Source organism: Malania oleifera, chromosome 2 (genome assembly GCF_029873635.1).
Source record: "Malania oleifera isolate guangnan ecotype guangnan chromosome 2, ASM2987363v1, whole genome shotgun sequence".
NCBI lineage: Eukaryota > Viridiplantae > Streptophyta > Magnoliopsida > Santalales > Ximeniaceae > Malania > Malania oleifera.
Genome location: NC_080418.1, coordinates 90,288,720 through 90,299,663, shown reverse-complemented (window position 1 = coordinate 90,299,663; position 10,944 = coordinate 90,288,720). Strand labels below are relative to the sequence as shown.

Here is a 10,944-nt window from a genome sequence, read left to right as displayed (position 1 = left end):
CCCCGCAGTATTAGAGGTGCTTCAAAAGGAATCAACCTTCGAACTCCTACGACTCAAACCCTAATACCTAAAAGGGGGAATTAATTTTGGAACCAAGGGTTCCATACAACAATAAAGCTTAATTTTGCAACTAAAAGAGTTAATTAAAATTACCATAAACAAATCCTAACAATTGCCTAAAACCTAAGATTTGAACTGAATATTTACAAGACTCAACTCAAAACCATATTTTTGACTTTTTAGAGATTCGACTGAGATTAGGACTCGATCGAAGGATTAGGGTCTTAATTCCAAAATTCGGGATAATTCGGGGCTCAAAGTCAACTCTTATTTCGTCGGATTTTCTTGAAATGGCCTGATTAAAATTGGGGTGCCAACACTCATTTCACATCAATGATCATAATTATGCAATTATATTTGAATCTATATATTTAACTATCCCTAGGATGATGGTATCATATGATTTTTTAAAACTTTTCAAATGCTATAAAATCCATTTGGAGGGTTCAATTCTATTCTAGGGTTGATCTTGGCAATTCTGAGGCTAAGCTTCGGAAGTTTAACTTATGTTATTTCTACTCATATGACTCCATGCCCACTGATAATTCTTGCACTTACACTTGGTGAGATTTGAAAATGGAAAAATGAAAAATGTACCATAGGCTAGATAAATTGCCTGACTTTGTTTGGGCGAACGCCAACACTAACATCATTGACACGGATCAAAAATTTCCAGGTCTATAAAGTACCGTGCGCTAAAATATCAATGGAATTATTCGTTTTTTTTTTTTTTCTTTAAAATGTGTAGAATTGAATCTATAGTTTTATTCAATTCCTCAATACTCCATATACATAAAAAAAAATAAAAATAAAAATAATCATATGAATTGCGCAAAACAAATTTTGAAAACCTACTTTTTAAAATTAACTAGGACTTTTGGAAGCCGCATCACATGCAAAATATTGCAGTTTTGCCGGACCACAACTTGCAGAATGATATAAGTTCCTGTTGGTAAATTGCATCATACGAACAACACTAATGTTCAAAGTGAAATGAGTCTTGATATGTCTACATACAACAAGAAATACGCTGTCCAATTCCCCCATAAGCTGAATTTAATGAAAGGGTGCAAAGAGACGTGGGTTTGCACTCACATCAAACGTTGGATGAATTTATTGGTGCTTCTTCCCCTTGAACCTTCCCTTCGGGATTTTGCTGAGGACGCCAGCGTCAAACTTACCATAGTGGCGTTGAAGCTGATCAAGGGCATTGTATACAAAGCCATCAATTTGATCTTCGTATCTCTCGTACAGAACCGGCATTGTATGGGCAGCAACGAAACCTTAGCCAAGAAATTTTTGAGTTTCATAGTATCAAAATATAGCAAAAACAATCTAACACTCCTTGCATTGAAATGCAGGTCAGGAAATGGTTCTCAGAGAAGTCACACTACTGTACGTGGTGTCCCCAGAAAGTAAGATGTCAGAAGACTATTATTATTCACTTCAATGAAGAAACTGAACATTTAGTAGTTCATAGATTGATTGTGTTCCCAGCGAGGGAGGAAAAGATTCTTGGGCCATAGTTCCATCACTCTGGTGATGGGCAACCCTTATTAACTTTCGGTAGCAGGGAGTGGTGTTAAGTGTGATTAAGAAGCCAACACGCAACACCACTAAGTTCGACAAAGCAGCACCAACACTCAGCTGCACTATAAACAACTTAAGCGTGATTAAGAAGCCAACACCGCTAAGTTCGACAAAGCAGCATCAACACTCAGCCATACTATAATCAACATGGAGTAATATGTACATCTTAGTCAGCGTAGCATAGCAAACACTTTCTTTACCCTGTGCTTTTCCCAAGTCATCAAGTTTGCCTTATTCCATGATCCTTGTGTTAATCAAAACCCAGAAGGCTTAACAGGGCATTTTAATTAAGTAAATTTTGCAAGCAATATTTACTGTGACCATTTTCTACCCATGTATTTACTATCAAACAGAATTTGTTTATGAGGAAGAAATTTGACGAGGCCAGGCCACTCGCATAAATCCCAAAATATTGGCCAACTATATCAGTCTCTTCAAACTTCCAAGTTCCTTATGTCTAAGTAATAAGGCATTTTGAAGTTCTCACGAATCTTAGAAGCAAGAAAACTAAACCTTTTCTAAAGTTGGAGAAATTATTTCCACTTTAATTATAGCCATAATATTCAGAATTTTTAATTTTGGTTGATGAATCAAAACATGCCATCAATTGCACATTAAGTACCTAATAAAATCCTTCCATACTAGTAAAGTAATTTATGAAGGATGAAAAAAAAAAAATTCTTACCAACGTATAAAACAGTCATAAAATTGCACCAACTTCCTATCACTGCAGCAGCCCACAAGCTTAATACAACCTGGAAGGAATTCTCAAGAATTAATTAGTTATCCCCAAAACGACAGATAACTAAAAGGGGGAAAAAAAAACGAAATTAAATTTAGAATGATGAGGTTTTTTTTTTTTTTTTTCCAGATTACTTGTGCAATTAAGTTCTTCAACAGTGGTATCATCAAACATTGCAAGCTAAGCTGAGCAACTTCGCCATAACATAAATAGTTTATATAATAATAATGTAACCAATATGAGTTCAAACAATTTTCGTATTTTCTGTTAAATAGAGTAATTAATTGAATTCATCAATTTGCTAAATTTAATGCAGATCATATGCCAGGATCATGAGCCAGCATCATGCAATAAAAAGGAAACAAGTTCACAAAATACAAGGGGAAAGCAGTTATGTTCACTAAATTACAACAAGTAATAGAAAAAGGAAACTAACTAGGATATGGATTCATATAGATAACGTGACAAAAGCCCAAATAAATATATTCTTTTGATAAGAGCCCCAAACAAGTATCATAAGAAAGAGGCACTCATAAACTGTAACAGAGTACTGAGAGAGTAATGAGAGAAAGGAGAAAAATGAAGACAAAGCCAAAAATCTTCCCATTAAATCTGCTTTTTACAATCTGAGATCTCTGTATATATAACCAGAGAATAGAAGAAAGAAAGAACCAGAAAATAAGAAAACAGAAAACCAGAAAACAAACTGACTGAACAGAAAAACAAACTTTACAGAATCAATGAAAACTAACTAAACTAACTGTTAGCTATAATAGTCGCCCTCAAGATGATGTGTAAATGTTATGCACATTCATCTTGGACAAAAGTATTTTGAATGATGTAGAACCCAAGGGTTTAGTCATCAAATCTGCAACTTGATGACCAGAAAATACATGCAAAGTAGTGATCAGACCCTCTTGTAATTTTTCACAAACCAAATGGCAATCTACTTCAATGTGTTTAGTACATTCATGGTATACTGGATTGGCTGCAATGTGAAGAGCTGCTTGGTTATCACAGAATAAGAGAGCTGGTTGGAGGTGATGTTGATGTAAGTCAGTAAGTAGAGCTTTGAGCCAAATGATTTCATAAACTGGGAAGGCCATTGATCTATATTCAGCCTCAGCTGAAGATCTTGATACCGTGTGCTGCTTCTTAGACTTCCATTAAACAAGGGAATCTCCAATGAAAATACAATAACCACTTATTGATCTGTGAGTATCCATACAGCTAGCCCAATCTGAATCTGAGAAAGCTTTGATATGAACCTTTGATGAGGATGGGAAAAATAAGCCTTGTCCAGGAGCATATTTGAGATATCTCAAAATTCTCATAGCAGCTTGTAAATGAGGCATTCGAGGACCATCTAGGAATTGACTAAGGTGATGTACAGCAAATGAAATATCTGGCCTGGTGTGAGTCAAGTATAATAACCTGCCAAACAGCCTTCTGTAAGCTGAAACATCATCCACCAATGCACCATCATCTTTGGATAACTTCGTATGAGTATCCATAGGAAAAGAAACTGGTTTAGCAGCAAGTAAACCAGAGTCTGAAATAAGCTCTAAACAATATTTTCTTTGATACAAAGAGATGCCCTTCTTCGATTGAGCTATTTCCATACCAAGAAAGAACTATGCTGGTCCCAAATTTTTCAACTGAAACTCAGTACTCAGAGAACTTTGAATACTCTCAATGGCATTTATATCACTAGTAGCTAGTAAAATATCATCAACATATAACAACAGGACAACAAAAGAGCTACCTTCTTTCTTAGTAAACAATGAATAGTCAGCCTTTGATTGTGAAAATCTCATGGCAAACAGCACAGAAGTAAATTTGGAATTCCATTGTCCTGAAGCTTGCTTCAAGCCATATAAAGACCTTTGCAATTTACATACTCCTGTGTCCCCCTTTCTAAGATAACCTAGAGGAGGTTTCATAAAAACTTCTTCATCTAATTCTCCATACAAGAAGGCATTGTTAACATCTAGATGAAAAATATGCCAATTGCATATTGCAGCAAGTGACAGGACACACCTCACAGTAATCATCTTTGCAACAGGTGAGAAAATCTCAAAAAAATCTAAGCCTTCCATTTGGGTATACCCTTTGGCAACAAGTCTTGCCTTGTGTCTCTCTATGGAACCATCAGAATTGTATTTAATTTTATATACCCACTTACAACCTATAGGAATTTTATGAGGTGGTAATGGTGTGAGAACCCAAGTATCATTCTTCTCTAATGCAGACAATTCTGTAGACACAGCAGCTCTCCAATGAGCATACTTGACAGCTTGAGGATAAAAAGAAGGTTCTAAATCAGAAGAAATAGCAGCAGAGAAGGCTTTATGTGATTCAGATAATTTGGAATAAGAAAGAACATCAGATATGCTATATTTTGTACCTGAATTAATAGCAGGATCCCTGTTAGATAATTGAGAAGCAGAAGCTGCTAAGTTGCAATGATAATATTGCAGATGACCAGGCCTTCTGTGCAATCAAGTTGATTTTTATAAAAAGGGAAGTTTATTGGTATCATGTAAAGGTAAATCTGAAGAAGGAGGTACTGATTGCAATGGTTCAGGATAGCTGACATTTTCATTGTAATCTGAAACTGGTTTAGGAAGAACTGCAAGAGAATTTTCTGAAGTGGGATTTGGCTGAGATGAATTTTCAGTCATAGAATATGTATTCAAAGGAGATGAGAAAGGAAATATGGATTCATGAAATGTGACATTTCTAGAGATGAAACAAATTTTCTGTTCCAAATCATAAAGTTTGTAACCCTTTATACCAAAAGGATATCCTACAAACATACATTTTCTTGCTCTAGGGGCAAATTTGGATCTGTTTTTGGCAAGAGTAGATGCATAACATAAACACCCAGGCAAATTTGGATCTGTTTTTGGCAAGAGTAGATGCATAACATAAACACCCAAAAACCTTTAAATGATGATATGCTAGAACTGAATTGTACAAAACTTCATATGGAGATTTCTTACTCAAAATTTGTCATTTTGAATTCTAAACCATTGTCAGATCTCAGGCATTTTATTTTTGTGTCAAACTGTGTTTCAACCAAATTGTAAAAGGTAATGAAAATATTTTTGACTTCGGACTTTGTTTTCATTAAGTCCAAGTAAATTTTGAATGATCATCAACTAAGGTAAGAAAGTAGCTAGAACCATTATGAGTTGAAACAGAAAAAGGTCCCTATATATCAGCATGAATAAGATTGAAAGAAGAACTTTTATTGTAAGAATGAGTCTCAAAAGGAAGCCTTTTATGCTTGGCTAAAGGACAAATTGTACAATGACTATCAGGTTTTTCTGAAAAACTAATATCTGGTATATTCTTTGAAAGAAGATACAATCGAGACATGGAAGGATGTCCTAATCTACTATGCCAGATTTTGGAATTTGTGACAAAGTTCACAGTGGTTGATATTTGTGGAGACTCAACAGCATAAGCACCTGATTGTAGCAAGATGTATAGCCTAGCAGATTTTCTTGCAATCCCAATCATCCTCCATGGGGTAAATTCCTGAATAAAACAAACATTAGGTAAGAATATGAAAGTGCATTGCTGAGATGAAGTGAGTTCGCTAACCGAAAGCAAATTATATGAGAAAGATGATACACAAAGTACATCTTTGAGAATTAATCTTTCAGACAATTTTACTATTCCAAGATGAGTAACTGGTACATTGTTGCCATTGGGAAGCATAACAGAAGTGTTTAAGGACTTTGTTATGTAAGCAAAAAAATCAATGGAATGAATTATATGGTCTGTAGCACCAGTGTCTATAATCCAATTACTCTAAGATATTGAAAATGCTGAATGACTTGAAGGAAAGCTGGAAAGGATCATACCTTGAGTATTTTGTGAAGAAATGTTAGACACAATATTAGCTGCTTGATGAGTGATGGTTTCATTTGATTGTGAGTGGATTAAAGCTAACAACTTCTGACAGTCCTCATGAGAGAAAGGTAATTGATTAACAGGCTCAAAGGGAGGTTGGCTTGTGACTTGGTTTGCTAATGAAGACTTTCCTTTCTACCGAGAGTTGTTAAATTCGAATCCTAGAGGATAGCCATGTATCTTGTAGCATTTATCAATCGTATGATTATTCAACCCACAATGGGTACAAACCAATTTGGCTTTCCTTTGCTGCTGATTTCTAGAAATAAATCTTTGACCTGAAGAACTTGAGTCTTGCATTTTACTCATAAAAGCCATAGTGTCAATTGCACCAGTTCTACCAATTTCCTTTTGTTTCTCTTCTTGAACAATTAAAGAAAATACATTGTTGATCTCTGGTAGAGGTTCCATCATCAAAATCTGACCTCTAACATGAGAAAAACATTCATTCAATCCCATCAAGAATTGAATAACATGTTGTCTATCTTGGTATTTCAAGAACTGCGGAATAGCATCACATGTGCAGGTTCGTAAAATCCCACAAGAACATGTGGGAATTTGATTATAATCAGCCAATTCATCCCACAAAGACATGAATTTCGTATAGTAATCCCTTACCGACATATTTTCTTGAACCAGCATTGATAAATCTTTCTGAAGTTGAAAAATTCTGGGCCCATTTCCTTGTGTGAACCTATTCTTGAGATCTTGCCACATATCTTTCGCAGTTTGTGAGCATATGATACTAGCTCCAATTTCTCTTGACACAGAACTGATAATCCAAGAACATACCATATTGTTGCATCTTTCCCATAAAGAATTCGAAGCATCTGTTGAAGCTGGTCGAACAATTAATCCATCTACAAAGCCAATTTTGTTTTTCGCCTTTAAGGCCATCATCATGGACTTGCTCCATGTATGATAATTCTCACCAATGAATACATTGGACACCAGCATTGCACCTAGTGAATCACCATTCTGTAAATGGTGTGGGCTACTCTCTACGCTTGTGTTAGACATAAAAATGGATGCAGAAGAAGGGGGAATGGACATTGCAGCATACCCTCTTAAGATATCTGCTCTGATACCATGTAACAGAGTCCTGAGAGAGTAACGAGATAAAGGAGAAGAATGAAGACAAAGCCAAAAATCTTCTCATTAAATCTGCTTTTTACAATCTGAGATCTCTGTATATATAACCAGAGAATAGAAGAAAGAAAGAACCAGAAAATAAGAAAACAGAAAACCAGAAAACAAACTGATTGAACTGAAAAACAAACTTAACTGAATCAATGAAAACTAACTAAACTAACTATTAGCTGTAATATAAACAGAACAGCTACCACAGTCGATGCCATGCTTCTCTTAGTTATGGGGAATACCATAATCTTGTTCCTCAAGAAACAGTTATAATTTTCAAAAGGAAGTAAGAATTGTACAAAAAGAAAATATAATTTACCAGAAAACAAGAAGCTTCTTTCAAGGGTACTTCCGTGGACAATGATATGCTCTTGAAAATATAGTAAAATCATAGAATAAGCATTGATAATTTTTCAAAACAAAATAATAATAGGATAATTTCTGCGTACAAGGAACATTTTCACCAATTTAGGTAACAGAATTTAGTAACGTGCAGGAAGGAAAAAAAAAATGATATTTTCAAGCATTGGCAGCAAACAAATACTATGAGGAACCATTTCTGTATTCAAACGTACCATGAGAAATTGCTTCGAAGTTCCTCTACATGCAACATCCTGAAGAAACCCCAAAGCCCGGTTAACCTCAGTACCAACTGAGATGCCAATGTTGACAAATAACTCATCAGGAATAATGAGACGTGGTACATTGGACTGTGCTCTGTCGCCACAAAGAGCGTGCATCATAAATACAGTGTTGCCTCAATTTTGTAAATAAAATAAAAATCCAAGAAAAAGATGAGAAATGTGGATGCAAATGAGTGCACCTGTTCCATACATTAGAGGCATTTGACCACAGAAATTGGACAAGCATGCCAAGAATCACAGCAATGCAGGAAAATGTAAGAAAATGGTAGTTAAGCCATTCAAACAGCACCCAGATAGCAGTTGCTCCAGCTAAGACACTCGCTGAGATCTTCTTGTTCCTCCATAACAGCACATCAGCAGCTACACCTCATACAAAAATGAAAAATGGAAAAATTTATCAAGCACAAAAAAAAAATGTAAAAGAAAATAAAAAGCAAAAGCAAAAGATTCTACATTTTCCACCCCCTAAAACATTGTGGACAGGTTTCTGACGCCCAAACAGCCGTTTGAACTGAGAAGTTACTGATTCATTCTTCTCTTCCTCAAAAAAGGAAACAGATTTATGCTTTTGAACACTATCAGCAACTGTTTCGACTAAACTGTTCAATAGATTCTCAGCTTTCACTCCCTCAGGCATTGTTCCTATGCTTTACTAAATAAAACAAAAAAATTGTCAAAAATTAAAAAATGAAAATCATCCTATGAAAAATGTACATAATAGTAGCTCAAAACTACAAATGAACATGACCCAAATGAACCCATTTGGAGACACTAGAAGCAATGCACTATAACTTGGCAATTATTTTTTTTCTCTTTTCTGATAAGCAAAACAATCTTTAAAAGGCGCAAAAAGGGAGGTGCCAACCATGTACAGAAAATAACATGATAATATGCTGTAAATAAGGCACAACCCAAACTCTAGCTATACCCTCACCTTCATCCTAAACAGAGGTTTGCGCCCAATTTGAACAAAAATAAACCTAAGAGAACATTTCAAAACTACAGCTTTGATTCCATCAGTTTAAACTCTTCAACACATCAGACTCAGAGACTTGAAAATTAATAGTTTCTAAAGCTCCATCAAAGACATATTATAATAAAATATACGAGAAATTAGAAGAAAATCACGAACATCTTACATTCTAGATCCTTTGACAAGTGAGAAATAAATTTCAGAAATCCGTACATAAAAATTCTAATAATTAAACAACTGAAAGATGAGCACAGTTCTGTGAGCAAAAGAAAAGGCAGAGGCGGAGATCAAGCTCTTGATCATGATCAACCAAGTACCTATCAAAATTTATCGTTCGAACAATCTGTGTATAAACAAAATTTAAATTAAGAATCAAAAAAAAAAATTATAGAATCAAGCTCAGACTGAAATGAACCCTACGATTATCCCATACCTATAAACACTAAGATGCCAAAATATCTCCAAAGAACAGAAAAAACACAAAAAACCAAACCCACAATTACCTCAAAACCAACGGCAATTAATCCAAAAACACTGAAAGAAAACTGAAAATAAAATAAAATAAGAATTCGACCTACAACAAGTATGCGGCAACAGATATCAAATTCTTGGAGAAAAATTGTGAGAATTAGATACAGTTTAATAAAGCGGAGAGAGAGAGAGAGAGAGAGAGAGAGAGAGAGAGAGAGAGAGAGAGAGAGCAAGAGCACAAACCAGGGGGCGAAAAGAATGGTTTTTGTTCTTCTCGGAGAAGGTGATGTGAGGCAAGAGAATCGCAAAGAGGTCAGAAGAGTTAAAGAACAATCGCGTTGCGAGTTCAGAGCCACCGGGTGGCAACCGGAAGAGCTCGGCGACTATGGTAGGTATCTGCGTGCGCTGACCGGCCGCTAACGGTAAGAGTAACCAGCTCACTTAAAAAGAAAACTTTTCGTTGCTAGAAAAGGCCGAATGAGGCTCAAGATCAAAATTTATTACAAGTAGCGAGGGAGAGATTCATTTGGCATTTAGCATTCAGGTGAACTTGTGTAGAGCACGTGCAAAGCACGTGGTACTATGTTTTAAGTTCTTCTTTATTATGCATAAAAAAATCAATTAAAATAAGAAAAAGAGATATTCATAATTTTATATTTTTTTATATACTAATAAATTCTGTCATATGTGTATGTTCTACGTGTAATTTAAATGCCCTCGAACTAAAAATAATTTATGACAAAAAGTATTATTTCAACATTATTTAAGGAGCGTAAATAATTTCATTTTCATGTAATGTAATTTGCATATATTCATAAGTTATTTATGCTTAACAAATAATATACATATTTGCATTTAAAGAATAAATCCTTAAATCATAATATTACATAATGTCATAACATTTTTTTGACGGTATGAAAGAAAAATTGCAAAAATCAAAAGAATTCATATTAATTAAGACCAACTTCTAAATTATAAACGCCTTTTGGCGGATCATTTCTCATGGGAATATCTATCTTCATTGATCTTGTTACCTCTCGCGGATGAATTCAATAAATAGAATGAAAATCCAATTTTTTAGTTACCTCTTGCATGCACATCATCTTTTTATCAAGATTCAATCAACTTTACAAAAAAGATTAGTAGTTGATTGTAGCTCTTCATGGACCAGTTAAAAAGATCCATTCAATTATGCAAACAATAAGCAGTAGAGGAAGCACTTAACTCTTATGTGTTTGACTTGAAATTGTATCCATTATATACATTTCCCATCCAAACTAAAGTATAAGAAACTCACATTTGTAAATGATATGAATGGTGTATTTCCACGAGTGGGGGTGAATTGGATATTTTAAAAAATTCTTCCTAGGTTGTATGTTCAATTTGAGACTGCATCATAA

At 34.8% G+C, this 10,944-nt stretch overlaps 1 protein-coding gene across 7 annotated transcripts; it reads right to left on the bottom strand.

Annotated features, from left to right (window-relative positions):
• Nucleotides 1–901: 901 nt before the first annotated feature.
• On the bottom strand, nt 902–10,048 carry LOC131149506 (reticulon-like protein B8). 7 transcript variants are annotated; one of them, XM_058099995.1, is made up of 6 exons: nt 9,788–10,048; nt 8,554–8,752; nt 8,280–8,460; nt 8,032–8,173; nt 2,336–2,405; nt 902–1,343 (listed from the first exon to the last, which is right to left on the bottom strand). In XM_058099995.1, exons 2-6 carry the CDS (start codon nt 8,735–8,737, stop codon nt 1,174–1,176), a joined length of 747 nt encoding a protein of 248 aa, XP_057955978.1. In that variant the 5' UTR covers nt 8,738–8,752; nt 9,788–10,048; the 3' UTR covers nt 902–1,173. The 7 variants fall into 7 exon arrangements, with proteins under 7 accessions (XP_057955978.1, XP_057955981.1, XP_057955979.1 ...); XM_058099998.1 differs by having other exon boundaries at nt 8,554–8,747; XM_058099996.1 differs by having other exon boundaries at nt 9,648–10,020.
• Between the last annotated feature and the right edge of the window lie 896 nt (nt 10,049–10,944).